The sequence below is a fragment of the Corvus hawaiiensis genome, chromosome 3 (assembly GCF_020740725.1).
Source record: "Corvus hawaiiensis isolate bCorHaw1 chromosome 3, bCorHaw1.pri.cur, whole genome shotgun sequence".
NCBI lineage: Eukaryota > Metazoa > Chordata > Aves > Passeriformes > Corvidae > Corvus > Corvus hawaiiensis.
Window position 1 is genome coordinate 116,641,325 of NC_063215.1, and position 23,298 is coordinate 116,664,622.

The 23,298-nt window shown below is 41.8% G+C and overlaps 1 protein-coding gene and 1 long non-coding RNA gene across 4 annotated transcripts in view; one reads left to right on the forward strand and one right to left on the reverse strand.

Annotated features, from left to right (window-relative positions):
- Positions 1-23,298, forward strand: part of LOC125323645 — a 175,559-nt gene that overhangs the window by 53,800 nt on the left and 98,461 nt on the right. For both annotated transcript variants that reach the window (XR_007202593.1, XR_007202592.1), the window contains exon 3: positions 19,306-19,401. This is a non-coding gene — a long non-coding RNA (uncharacterized LOC125323645). The remainder of the gene's footprint in view (positions 1-19,305; positions 19,402-23,298) is intronic.
- The window catches only part of PLCB1 (phospholipase C beta 1), a 341,635-nt gene that overhangs the window by 14,786 nt on the left and 303,551 nt on the right, over positions 1-23,298 (reverse strand). Inside the window, exon 32 of one of the 2 annotated variants that reach the window (XM_048298798.1) lies at positions 6,349-6,413. The exons of the other annotated variant lie outside the window; for it this stretch is intronic. Coding sequence (XP_048154755.1) covers positions 6,375-6,413 — 39 coding nt within the window. The 3' untranslated portion in view covers positions 6,349-6,374. The remainder of the gene's footprint in view (positions 1-6,348; positions 6,414-23,298) is intronic. 2 annotated transcript variants of the gene reach the window in all.

The following is a 23,298-nucleotide window of genomic DNA, read 5'->3' on the forward strand; positions in this document are numbered from 1 at the left end:
AGTTTTGCACCGTGCAAAACCTTATTTAAGAAAAAAACATTGGCAGTAGAACAAAACCTCTTTCCATTACAAGAACTTATCTTTTTAGTGCTCTATCAGTGTTTTATTATTATTTCGGTACTTGACATCTTCCAAAAGCATTAAAAAGTTCTTGAGAGGTCTTACAGCTTTAGAGTGTATTCTCTGATGCCAATTCTGATCACGATCTAGTTGAAGATAAGTTTAATAACCACTAGAAAAATAAAGGCCTTTCATAAGTGATCAAGTGATGTGAAGAAGCAGAAGAGTACTTTAAAAACACACATTTCTCGCTTTAGAGCCCTATTTTAAAAATGTGTAGAGTACACGTCTCTGTTGGGGATAACAGAAATTCATCTGGAACTTAGGGAGTATTTATTTCAAATTATGGTATCGGAAATGAATGAGATTATTAACTTGCAGAAACAACTTTTAGAACAAGGACTATAAAATGTCATCTTTTCCCCATCTCATGGAAATCTATTTAGAACTAGAGAAGTACAGACAGACATTAGATTTAGTGATGGTGAGTGAATAATAAAGTCATCTACTACTCTAAATAACAGTAAAAAGATTATTCTGAGTTAGTTACAGAATTATTCCTAAAAAATTCTTATCACTTATGTTATTTAAACTTTCTTACATATCAATTAGTTTGAAATAATAAGTCTTTAGGCTATCCATTAATTGCAGCACTGTTGGCACGATCTGTATTTAAAATTATGCAATGAAAATTAAGCTGGAGCACCAAGCTGTCTTGGCTAACAAAAAAGATTTCCTCAGCCCTTCGGATAGAGAAGGAGATAATGGGGGCACTGAATTCACAGGAGAACTCTTTCTCAGTTTACAATTCTCTCCTGTCACACATTGACACAGACTGTGGAAGCCATAAGCTTAAAAATCTTTGTGTTGAACTTGCAGTGTTGCTTTTCCAGTGCATCCATTTTCAGATCGATTGGCATGGCTGCTCTCAGGCAAAAGGGAAAAGAGCTCCCATGATTAATGCAAAGGAAAGGCAGCCACCACACAGAATCTGGAGGAGAGCTACTTCAGGAGATTCTGCACAGGATAATTACAAATGCAACCAATGGGGAATTTAAATTGTTAAGTTACTCTTTCAGAAGTCAGGGGGAGGCAGGCTGCAGAGGAATATCTGGGCCATACAGCAGGAGAAGACACCAATTTTAATTTCCCCTGCTGTTATGGCTCAAGGCTCTCCAAGAAGCCTCCAACCCACGCTTTTAAGTCTTTGCAGAGCAGATCTAAGGACAACTGAATTTCTCTTGTCTGGTCTTATTTTGCTTCATGGACACACTGAAGCTACACTTTGGCATTTGTCCCATTTGGGCTGGTTCCTGCTGGCACCTGTCAGAGGCACAGCAGGAACTGCCATGTCTGGCACAGCAGCACTGACCAAGGGAATGGGGTTACTTTAGAAAGTGCAGCCATTCCTTGGTAGGTGTTGTTTTCCCAAATCCTCCATGCCTGCAGCGCAGAGAAGCCAAAGATAACGTCAGCTGGTTCAAAGAGATCTTGGGAATGGCATCTTCCTGCCATAGAAATTAGAATAAAAGCAGCTGAAATATTCGGATGGAGGGAACTATAGCTGGGAGAGAGACTTCTTTAAATCAGCAGCTCACTCCCTGTCAGCCTCTGCCAGCTCCACCTGCAGTTCCCTGTCTCCTGCATCCTACGGTTAATTGTACTTTTAAATAAGGAAAGGCAGAGCATCCTCCTCCTGATACTAATAAGCTATAGGGAGCACACAAGGATGAATACTGAGTCAATCCTCTTGTGACAGGTCTGTGTGCTTGTGGATGCTATACACACACACATGAAAAAGGGAAGACATCTGAATATTTTTAAGTACATCAATATAATGACTCCACTGACATAAACATGGGTTTTGTGGGAAAAAAATCATGTTACTGAAATATTCATACAAAAGATGCAGTTTGTTCAGGGAGGACAGGTACAAAGAGGATCTTTGGTGAGGAATCTATCAAAGACCTGTATTGTTTTGTGATCTCCAGCACACTGTGGAGAGGGACCTGCCCAGGGTCTCAGGGCAATGACAGAATTGGACATGAAAACACACCCTGGGCACTCTGACGGATGACTGTGTGCTGAAGCTGTACTTTCTTGCCCAGAAAACTTTTCAGAAAGGAATTCAGGAGGGCACAGAATATTTCAACTTCTGAGCAGACAACATCCATATTTATAATCTGTCCTCTCTACTGGTGATTGGATGGGAAAACAGCCATCTCTTCCCATAAAGGATGTGGACCTGTGAGCAGGTTTATTGCTTTTCCACATTAAATCAATTCCTGCAGTAGCCAACAGAGAGGATCCTGGCCTATGTAAATCCTCAAACATGGTTTATATCACTGAATTAAATCTGCTTATGAGTTGCAACCATTACATGGCAGCTGATATTACAAGAAATTAACTCCAGTCTTAAAAAAAAAGATCACTTCAAAAGTAAAAAAGCTAAGTAATAATTTAAAAATTGGAATTAATTTTCAACCAATTAATATTTTCAAGTGGGAGCTGCAGTAGTGCCTGTCTGAATACAAATGGGAATGAAGGGTACTCCAGGCCAAGAGGAGGCGTTAACACTGACATGGAACTGGGGAGAAGTCACCGCAGAATTTATTCCTTTATGGCATGGAAAGCATGAGCTCCTGCTCAGAATTACAGTAATCCCTGACAGAAAGACTGACAGTGAGTTATCATTCCCAGGAGCTCCTATAGTTTCCATGCCACTTGGCATTACAGGCTGGTCTCTCCCACCTCCAGCAGCATCCAGGCTATGTGGAGTAAGGTGGATTACTGAAATAACAGGGAAACATTTAATTGCTGCAAGTCAATCCCATCAGGAATACCGACTTCTGAAACTCGACCTCTGCTCTGAAAACTGAACCTGCAAAATTTTCAGCAGCAAGGAGCATTTTGAGAGCAGAAATACTACACTGAGATCTCACCGACCTATGTAACACCCTGCAGAATAAACCTGACCCCTGACCTGAGCACTTCTACATCTCCTAATAGAAATAATCTCGAGGAGGACCACAGATGAGTGACTGTAAGCTGTTTCTAGAAATGCTAACCTTCAGTATCAGCAGGCTGTGAAATAATTTGCCCTATAAGCTCCACGCCATATGTTTTATTCAGACATTAACGCCTACTTTGTGAAAATAAAGCTGTCAGGATGAGAGGCACCACGGTGCAGTATCACACCCACAGGCCATGCAGTAGCTGAACCTGGAGGCTGAAGTTGTACTGTGCAGAATTCTGGATGTGTGCAACAGCTACCAAAAGACTTACAAAATTCCAGGTTTAGGAAAAAGGACAGCTTGATCCTAGACAACACTTGCATATGGCTGAAGCCTCACTGAAAAACTCTCTCATCCACTTCAGTGTCCATTTGAAACACAGCTTAAAGGATGGGAAAAGTGCAGCAGTTGCTTTTAGGTCTTACTTTTTAGAGTTCTTAAGAGCCATCCCTATCCAGCAAAAATATCCTAGTGCAAAAGCAGAATTAAAAGACTGGACTTGTAAGTCTACATTCTTTCCTTTCTGTTTCAAAATTTTATCTACTGCTGACAAACAAAACTGTGAACTACATAGGAGTTCTTCCTGTAGCTATCTAACATTTAGTCACTAGAGGATTCAAACAGCTCCTGAATGAAGCTGTAATGTATGTAATTTTTCTAGATTTCTGCATAGCTTTTATTGTGGCTTAGAAGGATTCTGTGCCTCTCCTGTGCAGAAATATTCTCTAAGGTGATCAGTTTTCTTCAGCCCAAAGCCAGCGGTTTACTCCACCAGAGCAGGAGCCGAGATACTCCTTTCTGGTATGCAGGAAAAACTGACTCTCTCCTTCTGCTCTGCCTGCCCTGCCCTATCCTGGTCCTTCAGAGCATTCCAAAGGCCTTGTCCTGTGGATGCAGCAGTGAGAGCAGAAAGGGGTGAAAACAAATGTTTCTTCACATCGCATCATTCTCCTGTTTGCTTTGGTGTGATGGATTCCTTCACCCATTTTGGAACTCCCTGAGTACTCAGTGCCAATTCATTTTGTTTCCCAGTTTTCATGCACAGGTAGGGTGCACAGTTCCACCACGCACGGCTTCTCCTAATACTGCTCCCTTAACACAGTCTGTAAGGCTCAAGTTCCGAGAGCAGGATGAAGCCAAGGAAAGAATAATTCCAGTGGTGTCAAAGTGGTTACTTGCAACCACAGGAGGTTCTTCTCTGGGGTCTGATTTCCTTTTAACTGTGCAGGAGCAGTTGGATTTGCCAAGGTTCCCAGCATCCTCCCAAGATATCCTAACTTGACCCAGGCAGGTGATACGAGGTTGGCCTCATATTTATTATTTAAAATGTAAGTGATGTATGACAAGAACAGAGTTAAAACAAGTTTTTTTTGTTTTTTCGAATGCTCAGTGAGTTGTTTCAAGGCAGCTCATCTCTATTCCCATCCTCCTGCTTTTCAGGAAAGGAAGACAGCACATCCCTCAGGAACAGAAATCGATATTCTCCTGTCACTTAAACACAAACAACAAAGAAATCCCAGTCCCCTAGTGTGCAATTGCCAGTTTAATCTTGCCATCTTCAGTAAGTCACTCCTTTGAATACTGTGGAGGTGCCAACATATTCATTATGGGCTCTGCTTTCTTTTGTCACAACCACTGTGCTCAGGAAACACACATTTAGTTCCCTTGCTGTGTCCAAGAGGAAAACAGCACTCATGAAATCAAGGCCCCACCTCAGTTTTAATCTCTAACCCTGCCACAATAAGAGAATTAAACAATATTTGCAATTGTGTTATTTTCAACAAGCATTTGAAAAAAGTGTTCACTTACTATGCAACAGCAAAAACCTTTAAATAAACTGTAAGCACGTAATGATGTGAATCGATACGTGAGGAATATGCTGGGGTCTGTGTGAGCAGAGGCAGGTGATTCACAGCAAAAAAACCCTGACAAACCAAGTTACAGCCACTTCATAAATCAAACTTTGCCTTTCTGCAAAGCATAGAAGTCAATCTGTACTGTGCAAGCCACTGATCAAACACCCAGAGTTGGTTCCTTCTTCCTTGCCAGTGCATGTCCATGGAAAAGGACATGATAAGTATTTAAAAAACCAAACAACCACCCCAGACAGGCTAAGAGAACAAATACAGCCCTCACTTAGAACCATGGCGGTTCTCTCCCCAAACATGCAAAGCAAATCAAAGCAATCCAGAAGAAAGGAGTAGAAGGTGAAATAGTAAATAAAAATACAAAGCAAGCAGGATTCCCTGATTTAGTGACAAAGGTGTGTGGCTTATTGCTACCCCCTTGACAATGAAAGCCCAAGACCTTCTGGTATGGCTGTGTTTGCAGGAGGGTACAGAAGTTTACTTGTATATAATTGTGTCTCCTGATAGCAGACACACCTGAAACAGTACTTCATTCCATCACCATCTTGTCATCATTGGCCCTTCCATAAAGCAGTGAAAAAAACTCCCTTACTTTATTCTACTTTCATCTTTCTTCTAGGCTTTGCCTGCCTTTCCCCAGTTGTCTTCTGTTCTCTTCCTCCTCCCTGAAAAACTCACTCTCTTACCTTTAAATCTTCCCCTTTAGGCTTCACTAATCCTGTTTTACTGATCCACGTTCATCAATTCTTTCTCTTTGTACCCCAATTCTTCCTTCTGCTGTGATGCCCTGGTTAATCCCTTCTTTATCCGGTACTCTGGTGTCCCAGATGACAAAACCCTAATTTATCTACTTGGTAAGCTTAATCTTCAGAAGTACCCAGAATTCCTACCTTCAACACCTTTCCCCACCTCCCACTTCTACATTCAGATGCTCTCAATTCCTACCCCCACATTAATCAATCTTCTTTACCACTTCAGTGAGAAATTTCATAGTGCCTGGTGTTCTGATCTGAGAGTACTGCAGCTACTGTGAGCAGAGAACAGAGGATATCCCGATGACCCAGAGGGCTGTGGCAAGAAAGCTGGGACAATCATGCTGTTACACGCAGCCCCTGATGGCTGCACTGAGGTGGGGCAGAAGCAGCAATAAGTAAAACAGGCAGGGAGACAATGGGGTGGGGTATGATCCGAAGAAGGCACAAATTGCTTTTGCGGTATCGAAGGGATGTAATGGTCAGTGGCAGCTCATGTAATGCAGCTAGCAGGTAATAATCAGGGCTAGAATAGCTCAAGGATTTCAGAAAAACCACCAGGCAGTAAATTGTGGATGATCCTGACTTGGTTTTGACATGTAAAATAAAAACAACATCAGCATTACTAGATAAAAAGGGGAATTTTTCACTCACTTTCACTATAGTCTCACATTCCATTTCTACTTCTGTTTTTCCTCTACTTCTTGTTCTTCTATGCTCTTTAAAACAAAACCAAGGATCATTTCAATTTGAGGTGATTAACAATTGCTCTAAGCTGAAATGACATAATTCTGTGCATTACAGTAAAGCAACATCTCTTTAATCTATGCACTTAATGAAAAACAAAAGATGACTTCATGCTTCTGTGTGCTGGCTCATTAATATTTGACTAGGTACATGTTAGTCAGAGAAACAGTCTATTTATCACAACCTGTCACTCCATGCTACAAGAGGACAATATTTCAACTGTGTTACAAGGAGATCCAGCTTTAGTTGAAGTGGCAGCTTACGCAGGTTGCAAGAAAAGTCACCTTTTTTCTGGGAAAGGGAAGGAAGCGTGTCTGAAGGAAGAAATGAGCATCAGCCATGCCACCTGAAGTATGAGCTGGAAGAGATACCTCTGGCCTTAGACTGAAATCATGCCTAATGTCACGAACTCAGGGCAGTTTGGATGGAAAACCTCCAAGGACATCCCCAAGTGCTTACAGGAGTGGTGCTGCTCCAGCCTATTCTCTTGGAGTCAGTCTTGCACGAGTACCTGAGCAGGAAACGTGAGGGACACGCTGCTCCTGGAGGTGTTACCACTGTTCTCTCGCCTTCGTCCCGAGCTGCTGTTTATCTCTGGAGCTGAAACTTGTGTTTGGCAGTTCAAAGAGCAGCAGGATTGTCAGATTGTCCTGAAGCCCCTGACGTGCTCCAGGATTGTCAGATTGGCCCGAAGCCCCTGACGTGCCGTCCCTGACTCACTGGGACAGCATCATGCACCGCTCTGAGCACCCTGAACTCAAACTCTCTCTCTTGGAGAGGTCTAAGGTCTGGAGCAGAGAAGTCCTGAAGGTAATCCAGCAGCAACCAAAAAGACCTAAGTTTGTTCCTTAGTTTTTGCAGTTACTAGAAGATGGCTGTGAAATTATAGCCCAGAAGTAAAAAAAATGGGTGACTTTTTGGTTGTTGCTAAGTGCAGTCCTTAAACATCATTGCCCTGCCTTTTTCAAGTGGCTGCAGCATGTTTCCTTCTCTGTTGTGTTAAATTAGTGTGGCAACTGTTTTGTCTTACTGTAAAATCAGTGTTATTTCAGCATTAAGTGATTTACTGCTCCATACGGTAGCAATCGCATGAGTCTATCGCTGAACTTGGTTCTGTTTGCAGAACTTAAATCACAGTTCTGTCACGACAGGGTTGGTGCCACCAAAATCTTGACACTTCCCACATCATCTACTTTATCATGTATTCTGGACAGTATTGTATCTGCATTGTCCAGGAGCCAGAGCTGCAGTGGCATCCCCTGTCACACGCAGGTGACACGCAGGTGACAGCCAGCCATGGAATAATTGCATGTGAGCTCACTGAGGTAACCTGTGCTTTGTCTTAGGTGTCAGGTTTGTTACAAATGAAACGGAAAATGGAAACCTTTAAAAAGAAATAGAAACAGACAATAACACAAAATAAAGCTTCTCATTTAATATGTAAAGATGAAATAGCTTAGAAAGTGAGGTAGTACTTTTAATATTTGTTACAAAACATTTCCTCAAAGCATTTTCTTAAACTGAATACAATTACTGAGTCACTTCCTTAGTAATGGGTGAAGAAGCAGAACAATATGTCTGAGCACTGTGTCCTCATTTTACTTTCATGCAGATTCATAAAGGCCTTCTAATTGAGTCACAATGCAGGCAGAAAATATCATTAGCTAACAACTGGCTGGATTTGATTGAAATGCTGTGTAAGGGAACCTATGCCACCTTCTTATGATGTATTGCAGCAAATGAATGAAATGAACTTTATTTATTTTCTCCTTGAAGAATTTTATTTATTTTCTCTCTTTCTCACCTTGGCAGCAGTAGGCTGTAAAGCTACAGCATTAACACTGTCACAAATGGTGTTAGGAGATACACGTGGGGCTCAGGGAATGGGTACCACTGGCTGTGGCAGCTTGCACCATCTTGACATGCAAAATGAACCTAAAATATTAGCTGAGGAAGCAGAGGGTGACAGTTTGTAGCAGACAAAAAGGTAGTAGCAAGAAGGTGAAATGTAAAGTGAATTAAGAAAACTACTTTGTTTTGCATAGTTCCTTATCACTCCTCCTGATAAACTTCATTTTTCTGTCCCTCTGATCTATGTACTTCAGTTTCTGTGCTCCCACTGACTGACAAATCAGATAAAGCAACTCACAGAAAATTGGCAATTTTTACAAAATTACATATAAGTTTGCAGCACACAAACATTTTGTTGCTGGAGATGTTGGCCTAGTTACTTCAGTGAGGTTTGTAACTACTGAAAGCCGGTTAAGATTTGATTAAAAATTCCCTTAAAACCAGTCTTGGAAAACACTACTAAGCATCCTCTTGCTAGATTCCTCAGTTTGTGCAACACGAATACTTTTCCTTTCTTTTGGCACCGTTTTTAGCCAGCCTCCCTGCTAAAGGACACGTTTTGGTTTGGGAAGAGGTGTGTGTACTTTGTGTGAGGCGTGTTGTGCTCACACGCCGGGATTTAGGTGTGCAAAGGAGGCACACATTTGCCAGTATCCAGATTTTACCTACCTGCAGGATGAACATCAGAAATAAGTAAACATTTCAACAAAAGCAACATTCAAAAATGGTAACAAACTCCGCTCTACTTAACCAAACTGAGGATTTTCTCCTTGATTATTTATCAAAACACAGTCCATGGAAAGTAACAGAGATATCTGGGTAGCATGAATCCCACAGGCAGAGGAAATTAGGGTTACCAGATACAAACACTTAGCTGCGAGTAGGGTGTGCACCACTCAAAACCTGTATTTTTTATTGAGCTTTTAACAACACAGTCTGTGCACTTGCACCACTGGGATGCTCCCGATCCAAATGGTGGCAGTGCAGCAGACATCTGTCAGATATTTCCCACATGGGTGCTCACTAGTTTGGGAGCTCCAGGCATGGCCTTGCAGCGTCAGAAAGAGAAAGTCAGAGAGAAACACAGGGATTAAAACAAACACTGAATTTCAAGCTCTTTTCTATTCTGATGGTCATGACTGTACTTCCGGAATTGCATGGTTTTGAAAATGCCTGAGCAACTTGATTCCAGTGTGAGCAGAATCTTTCTGTTTGTACAGACATTGCATTAAGCAGCTCTTTGTGAAATCTCTAACACAGAGATAATAAAACACAGAAAATACATACACGTTCGCAAATCATAAAGCAGCCAAGTATCTGTTGCTTTTATTGGTGCTGAGACAACATTTTAGGGAAGACATACACAGAAACCAGACTGTAGAACACTGATGGCAGGGAGGAGTGTTAAAACACTATCTGCTATTCATAGTCACTGTCTACCTAATGCTGGTTTCCCAGAAGCTTTCTGGAGACGCCAGAAAGTCCAGAAATCAATCCAGTAAAAGTTTAAGCTTTTAAAATATTGAAGTTGAATATAGTCTGGTTTATCTGATAGTCCTGGACGTGTCCTCACTTGTGCAAAGGGCCACCAAAAAAAGCTGCACTTCATATTTCTGGTTTCTAAGCTGTCATAAAAAGCTGTGTTGTGTTCTCAGTTACTGTGCCATTCCTATAAAGAACTACAGCATAATTAGTCAGCATTTCTCTTCTTGCTGGCACATAGAAATGGGGCATAGAATCTTGTCAATCACCCCAATAAATCATGCTGCTCTAACACCTCTAATCAACTCTTGTTAACATGACTGCTCTTCACAATTACCCATTCTGAACCTTTAAAACCACAATGAAGAAATGTGTATCAGGGACAAGAAAAAGGCAATAGTGCTTATCCACAGGAGCTGCCTCACAGCACATCGTTCAGTTCCTTCAATAATTCACACACCTCTCAGCTGTTCAGCAACTCACACGTGGTGCTGCTGCTGGCTCTGCCTTTGGCAGACACACACAGGGTTTTCTGAGACCACAGCAGCACAAAGCCACCACGCTAGAGAGAGCAGGAAAGATTTGTAAGAATAGTTTGAGGGGAAATGGAAAAGTTTTAAGCAATGGTGCAATCAAAGTGAGTTATGATTTTTAGAAATGAAGCATTCCTGCCTAGTGCCTTCTCCTTTTTCTGTACTGTATTGCTCTCACCAAGGGTCCAGCTAACTAAAGGATTCCTCTTCTCTGAGGGCAACTCTTCTGACACTCTGGCCAGCTGAAGGAGAAGCAAGCAGTGCTCACTGGCCACTAAACTGGGGGAAAGCCCAGGCCCTCTGGAAAACAGCACATTCTCTCCAATGGACCAAGCAAAACTTTCTTGCTCTTTATGGAAGCAGCCCTGGCCTAAATTCCTAAGCCATGACTCCTTTTCAAACTTTGTTTCCAGCTGTGTTGTATGTTGTGGAGTTCATCTTCAATAGAACGTGCCAGATGTGCTTTAGGCTCTTTTTCTCTAGGTATCTACTAACAGAAGATGAATTGCCAGACCAAGAGAACAGAAAAGCCAGAGGCAGGGGATGTGCTTTCCCATGGGTATCATCTACAGCAGGGTGGCACTAACAGAGACTTAGGACAAAATCTACCTCATGGCAACACAGAAACAGTGCAAAACATTTAAGGCAGCAACTTGTATTCATATTTTGCAAGCTGTGAAATCCAGTTATAGTCTCATCTTCCCTGGACCAGAAAAGATCCTTCACATCCCTATCACAGAGACAACACAGATCTAGGTTTGCTGATCAGTCGATCCAAGACTGACTGTGTTGTAGGCACAGGAAAAAATGCAGGAGGAAGAGCTTGGTCCTGGCTTTGATCTTAGTCAGTGAACCAGTAAAAAAAATTATTCAGATTAATTCTACTGCATGTCAGTGAAAATCACTGGTTTAATAGCAACACTGGTTCCACAGATGTGTGGAACCCATCCCTGTGCAATTCCACCCTTAAGTTACACACACACAGTCCAACTGCAGCAAGAACAGTCTTCAGATACACTCCTGTTTCTCATCCTGGGCAAAGAACATTCCCATTCCTGCTTCCTATGGATTACTTTAGATACAACCTTTTAAAAAAAATCAACTATTATATAGCAGCTTCATAAATGCCAGAAGATTAAGCCAGAATATGCATCTTTCAGCTCAAAACAGAACTCCCAAACCTCAATACAAGGTCCAAGCAGAGCATCACTGAAATTATGTCTGTACAAGAAATTTTATTTATCACCTTTACCATATGTAGTGTAGCATTTACTAACTTGTAAGCTAGACAGAGATCAAGAGAATGGAGTTTATTTCTCAAATGTATTTCCATTAATACAATGAATGTTAGACACAAGAAGTCCAGTCTGGGACTCTTACCCAGAGTTCGTGTTCCTCTGGTCCAGCAGGAAGAGTTAATGCCCTGTGGTTATGAGGCCACCAGATTTTTGTGGAAGTCTCATTGGAGGACATGAATTGAAAGTCTCAAAGGTTTACTCATTCGGGACACAGGTTTACTCCACTGAAGTCAGTCTGAATTTTGCTATTGATACCAGTCAGAGCATATTAAAAGTTTGCTCCCCATTGCATTCGGCACATTGCCTTTGTCTGAGATGTAGCTCAGCAACCCCTGTCAATCAGCTACTCATCAGAGGAGTAAAAATTACTTTAAAAATTGAAAGAACGCAAGGGGAGCCAATATTTCTACAGCTAATCCAGTACCTCAGGTTGGCAAGGGATTATTTTAGGGCAGTTTTGAAAGCAGGCCTTCCGATCTGGTCAGCTAAAGGGAATGAAGGAATCAAAGGGACTTAGGTTACCACTGAGAGCAGGCTAAAGAAAGAAAGACAACACAGAAGCATTTTGTATTTTCACTAGGCAGAAACATTTTTTGTTATAATTCAGTAAGCACTAAAATAAGCAAAGTTCTTTCCCTGGCCATGGGGACACAGCCACCAAGAGCTTTAGGAACTACTGACTGCTCCCTTATATGACAATGAAACCTTTTAGTTGTCCTATAATGGCCCTGTTACTGTAAAGCTCGAGTGCCAAACCTGCTTCATCACAGGACAGCACTCAGTTGTCCCAGACTTCCTGCAGGAATCTGCATTACTGAGGACACTTCTCCCCTCGTAAAGCCTCGGAATGTCTAGAGCACACATTCCAATATTCCTTTGATACAGGTGAAGGTTCTCAATATTTCATGGTAAGCAGTGCCAAATTCTCACTCAGCATTTGAGTGTTACAAAGACATTTATATATGTATGTGTACAAAAACATAGCAGGGACCAGGGAGGACCTCTGGCCTCTGAGGTGAACCATAAAATAAGGAGAGATCAACTCAGCTCCACCTTAAACCCAGCCTTCTGTCCATACACTGCATCAGTTTAAAATAAGGTACCCAGTACCCAAAGCTGGAGCTGCTTGTCTGATGGCTGAGCTAAGCATGAGCTATCCCAGTTATTTCTGCAAGAACACAGCCTGCAGCAGTGTCCTGCCATGCTCCCCCTTCCCTGTGTCCTCAGAGTAAACAGGTCACAGGGAGGAAAGCCTGAAAGTTTTCCAGTGAAACATATTTATTGTCCCAATTCAGCAAATGTTCCACTGCATTTCAGTGCTTTAAAGTGTAAAGTGGTAACACGGATTGCGAAATTAAATTATCTTGAGAGAATGTAAAGGACCTGGTCCTCTGATCTTGATGGTGAGACAGAATCACAGAACAGCTCGAGTTAGAAGAGACCTCTGGAGATCATCCAGTCCCACACCCCTTCCAAGGCAGGGGCACCTGGAGCAGGTGACGCAGGAACGCATCCAGGTGGGTTTGGGGTGTCTCCAGAGAGGGAGACTCCACAGCCTCTCTGGGCAGCTGTTCCAGTGCTCTGCCACCCTCAATGTAAAGAAGTTCTTCCTCACACTGAGGTGAAGCTTCTTGTGTTTCAGTCTAAGGCCATCACTCCTCTAAGGCCATGACTTCCTGTCACTGGGCACCACTGAAAAGTGTCTGGCACCTCCCTTGGCTCCTCCTTGAGATATTTATGTGGATTCATATGATGCCCTTTCAGTTCTCTTTTCTCCAGACTAAACAGGCCCAGTCTCTCCTCAAAACAGACCCCTCATCATCTTTGTCGCCTCTACTGGACCCTCTCCAGTAGCTCCTTGTCTCAGAAATTGCCTTTCTGGAAATGATACTCAAAACTGGAGGACTGCAAATTAAAGAAAATTCTCATCCTATCCCAAAATATCATTCTATATTACATCAGTACCTATTCAAAGTGATTCCAGTAACATCTCTGAAAAGATTATGAACAAATGCCACAGCAACTGAGATAAGCATCAGGCTGAGAACGGACATCTCACTGATTCAGCACCTCGTACAAATGAAATAGTTTAGTTGTCTTACCCACAAACTGATTTCCTTTGCAACTTTCCCCAACCCATTTCACCTCTCAACTGTCCTATCTGCAAAACTGCATGAAATACAAGTTACTGGTTCAAATTTTAATACTATTAGACTCTGAAAGCAATAGCATGGTCTTGTCTTACAGACAAGCCTGATAGCTTAGGCAATTTTAGGGCTTTCTCTGTATTAAATATAGCAGATTGCACAGTTTACAGTAAAAGGAGATATATTTCCTAAGAACATTCAAAATCCAAATCCTTTCCCTAATGAAGTGTCAGATGAAAGGATCTTCTGCACAAACACATCAAGAAAACGCCATCTCCCAAAATTTCATTAAACATTAAATGACTGTGAATTACACAAGCAAAAAATGTTGGGATTTTTTTTGACAAATTGTTATTAGTTTCATTTACTTGGTAAGACAGAATACATATGACAATTAGTTCTTCAAATGACTACATGAGGGAAATCCCTTCTGTCCTGATGCTCTGTACTCTATGACAAGCTCATTTGTTTGTGTCTAAGAACAGATTTTCAGCTTCATTCCTTTCTGAAACCAAAGTTAGCCTCAGACAGATAATGTAGCTGCTGCTAATAAACCCGAGATGTCTTAATATCAATTTGCTGAATGGAAAATCCTGCTTATTTTGAACTAATTTAGTACAGCAGTACCTGTTTAAGATCAATTCGCAGCAGACTATTTCCTATTTATTGCTAATTAAAATCACGGATTTCCTGTTCCAAACAGCATATAAGCCTGAAAAATTAGCTCCAGCCCAGTGTGCTATTGACTCAGCTGGGGCACTAGATCTAGATTTACCACCTTATTCCGAGGTTTATAAGAACAACTGCTCTCAGGAATGACAAATCAGCCAGAGGGAGGTCAGGTGAGGAGGGAAACCAGGAAACAATGGCTGAGATTTGTCTTCTCAACGTTATGAAGTGCAGAATGGCTCAGCTGTGCTTTTATCTGCACCCTGAGGTACCAAGAGCACACAGACTGAACTCTCCCTTGGCACATTAAATTTGGGGACCACCCAGCCTTTCTGCCTCAATTCCAGCCCTTTCCGGCCTTGAAGAGAATAATACTCCAGCTGTGTGCCAAGGGGATATCTGCAGGTGGCATCTGGGCTTAACCTTATCCACCCACACTTCTCTTGTCAGGCCCATACAAAACTGTTTTCAACTGATTGTGCTGGGCAGACAGAGGCCAATTCTTTCTTTTCTGGAACACAGTTCAGCCAGGAAAGCACACAAGCTTGGGAACAGCTATGAAAAATGGGAATATTGGAGTGGTCCTGAATTAAGGACGATTCCACCCCATGCTTTCAGTACATTGCTCCAGAGCATTCACGTCCCTGAGATCTGAGACTGCCTGAACTGCACAGTTCCCAGGAAAGCAGCACCTGCTGGGCTCCATCGTGACACCAAACTTCCAGAGGGCACGGAGAAGGGCTGTGCCATCCCTGTCTCCCTAATCCACATAAACTGACAGAAGATGCACTTACAGCAAGAAAATGCGTATTAATAAATCGACCTTTCTTTGTTTTTCCTCCAAAAATCTTTGCCTCATTCCCACTCCAAGAGCCTAAAATCTGCTCAGGCTCATCTTGGGTGATTTAATCACTCACAGCAGTCTGGATTGCATTTCCACCCAGAAGTCTGAGTTTAGGATATGTCAAAAGGGACAAAGAAAGGTAAAAGCCTAGGAAGAAGCCCCACAGACCTCAGGACAGGCATCTCTCCAGAACTTTGGCAAACCAGGTGCCAGCAAATGCTTCATTATTGACACCAAATCCAGCAAAACCTCAGTGAGACACAGATCCACCTCCTTTAAAGTTTTACTTCATGCCCCCAGATAAGTTAGCTGCCTGAGCACTGCACATGTGCACAGTTTTAAACTCCAACCATTAACTACTATGAAAAATAACATGAACTTTTGTTAATGTTATCCTTTGTTTTCCCATTTTTTGAAAGATTCCAAATATCATTCTGGAACTGGAAGTAACATTCAAAAGCAGTTATGAGCGTCCAGCTCTGTTACTAGCATTTTCTTTGACACCCCAAGAATACTTACTCAAACAGCTTTCCCAGTCTGTCTCTTATTCATTTCTTAGTTTGATTATTTTTTTAAACAGTACTTGGTGATAGTAATAACATTGCAAAAAATAGAATAGGTGTATAATTAATGAAATAATTGTGCTGAATATCTATTCACTACGTTTAATAAGTGAGAAGTACTTCAAGTTGTCTTTCACTGTACAAGTGTCTAATTCCTGCTCAAATGTTTACATAATTCTTTTGGTTGAAACCTGTGCTTAAGAAGCAACTGGGCAGGGACTGTTTGTGAGAGGCCCCTGCAGAACCAGCCAAGGGTTTTAGGGTCTTTGTTCCTGCACTGAGCTACTGCAAATTCATGAACATTATCATTTCTTGAAGAGATGGAGTCCTACTAATACCTGGAAAAATATAAGGAGGCTGAAATGCTCTTGTATTTCCAACTGACTCAGGGCCCAGCTTTTTACAGATGGCGGACTTCACTTCAAAAGCAGACAGCATCCTTAGCAATCCTCGTTTTCTCTCCTCAAGATGATTCCATTCTTGCAGGCATGGCTGACCAAATTCTGCATCTGCTTGTTAGCTGCTGTAGCTTAAATTAATTAAGTGCATGCATGTAATCTGCTGCCAAGTGGAATTTACATTAACAGGCAGGACCACAAATAGGAAGAAAGTTGGGGTTACTTATCTCACTGCAGGGGAAGGAAGGGCAGAAAGCTTGGGACACATTCTCTGAGGATCAAAGAACCAGAACCCGCAGATTGCTGGTCACTTCTGACCAAAAAGCAACATTTTGGTTCCCTTCAGTCTCATTTATTCCAGTAGTTCAACCTGCCTGGCAAGCTGATAAAACCAGCAGTGCTGATACTGTCAAAAAGGGAATTATGAAGTGACAGGGGGCAGTTCCCTCCCCCTGGGGCAAACCTGAGCCCTGCTGGAGAAGGGCTGGAAGTCTGAAGCTGTTTAATGACAACTTTCCCCAGGCTCTGGGGAGCTGCCCCAACTGGGGTCAGTTCTGAGCTGCTGAGCAGCACAAACCACTGACAACATGCAGAAATAATGGGAAGTGATATGAATGCAAGCAAATATTTGCAGGAACACTTATTCTATCTGCATTTCTTATTAAAAGAATGCAATCAAATTAATAATGATAAATATAAATATTAATGTGTTGATATTTAGATGATGAAATGTAGTTTTGTTGTTCAGAGAACTAAGCTGCTCCTGTTTTCTGCAGGCTTGAAACAGCCCTTTGTTTATCTTCATCTTGTTTGGCAACATAACTTATTTATTTACAGCATGTCAAGGGAGAAACCTAATTTCTAAGGACATTTTCCAATTAACTTTCTTAATTAAAAGTAAAAGTTAGACTCAATTGGTTTGTAAATAGCATTATCTAAACCCCCCAAAATGAATAGGTTCTGGGAAATGACTGAGAATACGCCTACACAAGCCTGATCAGAAATGTTGCCCATCTTCCATTCTCCAGGTGTTACAGATGTTGTCTGGCATTCCGAACGTCTGCTCCTTTCCTGCCTGCTTTGGAAACAATGACATTTGCTCCAAAGTCTGTAACATTCTTAGGGAATTGCTGCTCCCTTTGGTGCCTGTTAGACAGTGCTGTGAGCAAACACTCCCATGGAAGCTTGCACTTCAGACCATGGGCTTTAATGAGTTTGGAGCTCTGCTCTGAATATGAAACTGTAACGAGTCTCCGCCATGATCCAACTTCATGAATTTGTGCAAGAATTCAGTAATATCCCAGGAAATGCCTGCTGCTGCACTGATTCAAACCTCTGCCATTCAGACTGAGAACTTTAGAAAGATTTCACAGTTTCAGGAGGCACCACGATTTTGTCTTGAATCCCCTTAAGGAAGTTTGTGTAAGGCTTTTAAACTCTGTCTTTGAAGTTAAACCAGACACAGGAATTGGAACCTAGAGACAACATTGTCATGTCTGACTTGGTGATCAATTAGAAACAGACTCACCCCACTGAATAGTTCACGAGAACTGGGAAAATATTTAAATCCAATACAGTCAAAGAAGATGGTTGCAAACCACTTTAAAGCCCTGAAATTACTTATTTCCCCAGCGCATTTATGGCAGTGAATAACCACGCTCTTTGTGGATGCAAGAGCATTTCACATCTAAAAATAACTTACACTGTGCACTGATCACAAATCTAGATATACCCAAGGCAGCCTGGAGTCGCAGATCAATTTATAATACTTATGTAAAATAAAAAATAAAATAAGCTTAAAGCAAAATTAGATGTTCGACTTGCCCCGTATTTTGTGGACATATGCAGTGAGTTATTGCAAGCTTTCTCTGAGACACAGTAATTTAGATGAATGTACTTCTTAGCAGTTTCAGTACTAAAATACCATTTTTTCTCATATATTGAAAATACATGGGAATATATTTCCCATATATTTAGCAGGTATAAACACCTGGCTACCTCCTGCTCACATCCTGACTGTCTTACAACAGCTTCAAGCACACTTTTAAGCAGCCCTTTTCCCTGCTTTAATACTGGAGAAACAGTATATATATGTGCTTTGATATATTTGCTGTGCAAGACGAGTAGTTTCTATGTTCCTATAAAATGCTTTCAGAAATAATAATGATAATAATAATAATAACAATAACAGTGGTAACAAAAGAAGCTATAAACTCCAGTAGGGCCTGGCTGTAACTGGAGAAACCAAATGCCTCTGGATTTTGAAGACAATTAGTCCCCACACATTTTAAATTAGTGTGTTTGTGTGCAGACAGCAGCATTGTATTCTGATTTTGTAGTGGTGTTTTTAACCGCATGAGTCACAGCTTGGGAAGGCAGCTAAGGAAACCTGATGGCTTCCATGCTCCACAGCATTTCCTCATGTCAGAGGAAAAGTGCTGCTTCTGTCCAGGACAAGGTATGAGGGAACCTCTCTGCTGTAGGTTTGGCATGTGTTAAATCCATTTTGCAGATAGCACGGAACCTGGGAATCCATAAATCTGCCTTTCCCCTTTCTTGTTTTCCATACAGGGGAAACTCTGACTTCATTGTTAATGCAGTCAACTAGGAAAACTTAGAGTAGACCACAAACCTCCTTTCTGGGATTGGTGGTTTCAAAACAGGACTGGGAACCATCAGAACTGGATTCTAATTCTGTCATGCAGATAATTTGCTCTGAAAGATGCTTAAGCCAAAGATTTCAAACACCGACATCTAAAGTAAGGCACCAAATGCAAGTTAACCAAACAAAGCCTTCAATACACAAAAAGGTGGTACTGGTTTGAGTTGGAAGCACCACAAGGAAGTTTTTTCATACAACGTTTTCCTTTTTGGAATGGTCTACTGGGTTTTTTTTCAGACGCACACATTTAAAGCTCACAGCTGAATTTGTCTTGACAGTGTCATTTCAACCGAGCTACAAATATCTTCTGTTTGCTGGGTTAAGCTTCAGAGACTTCTAAAAGCAGAGTGCTTCAAAAGCTAGGTTTCCTCAAAAACATATCCTAAGGTAATAAATATCTGCAATCTCTCTCTCTAGGAATAATTGACCATAATGACCAGGGTTTTTTTGGCATCTTCCATCTCATTTACACCTGCTCTGAACTCCAGTGGATTGTTGGCCATTCACTGAAATGTGAGTATCCACGGAGAGATTAAAGCAATCCATGACTTGGAACTCCATGGGCTCCACTGACAAACAGCTGACTCCCAAACTGGCAGCAGTGCCCATCAGAGCTCCTAGAACCAACCCCCCCTTCCTTTTGGGTTCCCCCTGCCAGGATTGCTGTGATTGCAGGTGAGCCTCCTGCAGTCCCGGCTCAGCGGGCCGCTCCTGTTGCCAAGGTCACCTTTGCAGAGTTCTATTTGCATCCAGCTGACGTTGATTCATGTTGCCAGATGGCAAAGGACAAAGCACAATCGCTCAACACGTGTGACCTACTTACACTCCCAACAATCTGCTGCCTAATACTTGGGAAATGCACGGAGACTGATTAAAATTTTAATTTTGTTTCATAGTTGGCCCACATGTGGCATGTACATTTTGTATCCCAGATACATCTGCTCCAACAGGGCAGTCGCGTGATGCCTCCGACTTCCTTCTGAAACAGGGCCTGTGAATGTGTAAGTGTCACTTCCTCATTTCCTAAAGGCACTCTCAAAAGTAATTACAAGTTGTTGGTTTACATATGGACAGCTAATGAAGAGCCAGACACTCTCACGCTGGCACCACATAAAGAAATAGTGACGGCAGTAACGTGTCTGCTCTAGAGAAGGAGAATAAAGACACGATACAGACAAAATTCACGCAGGGTTCCTAATCAAATCCGTGGAAAGTCACGGGGAAACTCTCTGTCCGTGCTCAAAGTCACATATATATTTACAGGATCAGCAGGACTACAGAACTTCTGCTATAATTAACTCTAGTGTGAAGGCATGTGAGAATAATGGAAGTGACATCTGGTCATTGTAGGCCAGATTCCCCAAATTGCTAAGGGCTTTCGGAGTGCCACGACTGCCAGGCTGGCTCAGACCCACGGCTGACTGAGACCTGCACCCTGCCTCTGCCCTTGGCTGGCACTAGATGCTGTCCAAAGGAAAAAGAGTTCTAGAGCAGACACAGATAAAACAACTCCCACCTTCTAGCACACCTTCCTCGTCCTGATCTCTGGTACTTGAACCCTGGCCTAAGTCCTGCAGTTTGAGTTTTAGCAAAGTTTGAGTTCCTGTCAAAGTATCAATCAACAAAAACTTCAATGCCAAAACCATTTAATTTCTGAAGTGGTCTCCAATCCCATTTTGAATCTCCTCAGCTTTTGACAGATTTTTCAAGGGCTTGGCACCAATAAATGAAGTGGAACTGCTAAAGTCTCAAGTGCTCAGCAGCTCCTCTTGTGAAAGTTCACCACCAGACCCTCAGAGAGTTCAGTGGTGTGTGAATCGGGGCACACACAACTCAGTAACTCTCCTAAATGAAAACAGAATGCTTGTTAAAACACAAATCCTTCCGGCCATGAGAAAACAGAACCCAAAAAGCCTGCAGAGAAACAAGTCTGACATATTTTACACTGAGGAGGAGGTGACAGATCCTGGTTGGAAATGGTCCCATCACATATTAATACTATTTATTTGGGGGGAAATGAGAAGGGAAAGCCAAACACAGGGAGAAGCAGTTGTATCATAGTGTAGGCACTGCTAATGAGGTGATTATAGGTAGCAGAGTAAGTGAAAATAACTGGCAGGACACTGACTAAAAAAAAAAAAAAAAACCACCAAATATTTTATTACTGAATAAAGACTTGCAGGGCTACACTCAGGATATATCATTGCATTATCTCTGTGCCAGCCATGGTGCTATCTTCACCAAGAAGTTCCCAGGACTGGGAAGATGACTAGAAAGGATATTCCAGTTGTGGATGGAACAGAAAACAGAAATATTTTACAATCAAAACAAACAAACAGAAAAAAGCTCATGAGTTTCTGTTACTTTCTCTTTTATGCTTTACAGAAAAGATCTACATGGGAAAGTGATATATTTTAAAGTTCTGTTCCTTTGCCATAAATTAAGTTTGGAGAGACAAAATAATCCAAAGAAAGTAGCAAAAAAAAAGTGCTTATGTCATTATTGAGGAAAGCACAACAGTTCTGGAAAAAATACCAAGCACCACTTTTTAAAAAGAAAAATCAGAGAAATCCCTTCTTCCTTTTAAATCAAAGGAAGCTCAAACATAGATTTTAAGCCAAATCTTCATGCGTAAATTGGAGCTTTTACTATCCACAGAACAATAGCTTGTTCTAAACACACTTACTAAGTATTTGTGTGAAGTTTAATATAATATTAGGAGTACTGTATCATACCAGACACAAGTGTCTTTGTCCTGAGCACTACATCAGCCTCAGACTCTGGGAAAAGCTGATCCTCATGGTACAGGTATAAACTCCATCACTATGTCCATCTGGTGGACCTGATTCCACAGCTCCTGTTCCCCGTAAAACTTTTTGTACCGAATGTCGTCACTTACAGGCACCAAATGCACATCTGGAGCCTGGTTTGGGGCAGTAACCCCATTACAAATTTAAGGTCCCTTCTTGCCCTCAGCCCACAGCGAAGCTCCCACAGCTTTGCAGAGACAGAGACTCTGATGAGAACCAGAGATGACCTGACCTTGCTGCAGGAACAGCCCTATTGCAAGCACACATTATTACTTTTCTAGTTGTTGGACACCATAATACGGGATACATAACACTTTACTGGATTAAAATGCCCAGTGCCTTGTATCCATTAGGGCTGAGCGGTGGCATCACAAACATATCCCAGCCCTGACAGCACCCGCTGAGTGAATCAAAGAGGCTCTCCTGGGCTGCTTAGCAGAGAGCATCCCCCTCCTCTGCTGGGTCTGGTTGTTTTTTGACTTTGAAGTCTGGGGAGGGGGCAAAGTGTCTGTTTGATTTGCTGTTGTGTGGGAAAGGGGCCAAAGGTGCTTGTGACACTGCGCTGTGCTGGGAAATTGTTTGCTCTTGGTACAGCCTGCAGTTTATAAGCAAGATGCCACAAAAAACCAAACACAATTGAAGAGAGCCTCCTTAAATGAGAACAAAGTAAACAGAGATGCTTCACTAGAAGTTACATCCCCTGAACCTTCTGCTGTCAAGTCCATGGATGTTTATTTTCTCTTTGGTTCAACTTAAGAATTAATTATCTTTCATAGAAAACACAAGCTGCTACCGTTACGTTAACAATACTTTGAACAAAAAGGTCTTTTGGGGGGTAAGTCTGTCTTCTAAAGAAAAGAGATAAATTTAGTAAAACTCATCCTTGCGTGCTCTTTAGATCCTTCAAACAGGAGTTTGCAACTGCTTCGCCTGCACTGAACAATCACAAAAGGGAAAAAATCTCTTCAATAGTATGGAACTGGGGTAAACTAAGAATAGCAATACAATTGAAGAGTTTTGTTTGGGTTAGTGCTCCAGTTTGTGTTTTTGGAAGAACTAGATGGATAATATTCAGGATAGCTCTTTATTTAAGGAAAGGAGCACACACCATAAATTAGGAAGTATAAATATTTAAAGGTTTGCTGAAAGCGTACACAACCAACCTATTACGGCTGAACTGCTTTTTCTAGGCAATAGCTACAATAGATGTCCTTAAAAGTGATCCCTTGGTGTAACACTGGGCAAAGGCCAAGAGAAACTCTGTTTCCATAATAGTACTCTAGGGAATTCTTTATTTTGAAGTGCCACATGGAATATCTAAATTAAGTCACGGGGGCAAAAAAATTTATAGTATCCAAAACGTTTGCTTGGGCATGCAGTCCATAGCATCACCCTGTTAATCACACTGGAGATAAACAGCTCTTCCCAGATTCCTGACTCCAGTGACAACTGCTCTGGAGCTGTCATGCCTGACACCAGCTCTGCTCAGAACTGCTCCCCTGACCACAAGTTTGGATGTGCTTTTAGGGTTATAGTGAAGAGTAAGCCAAAAGGGGGAAAAAAAAGTGCCCAAAGTCCCACAGCTGAGTAGCAGGAATTT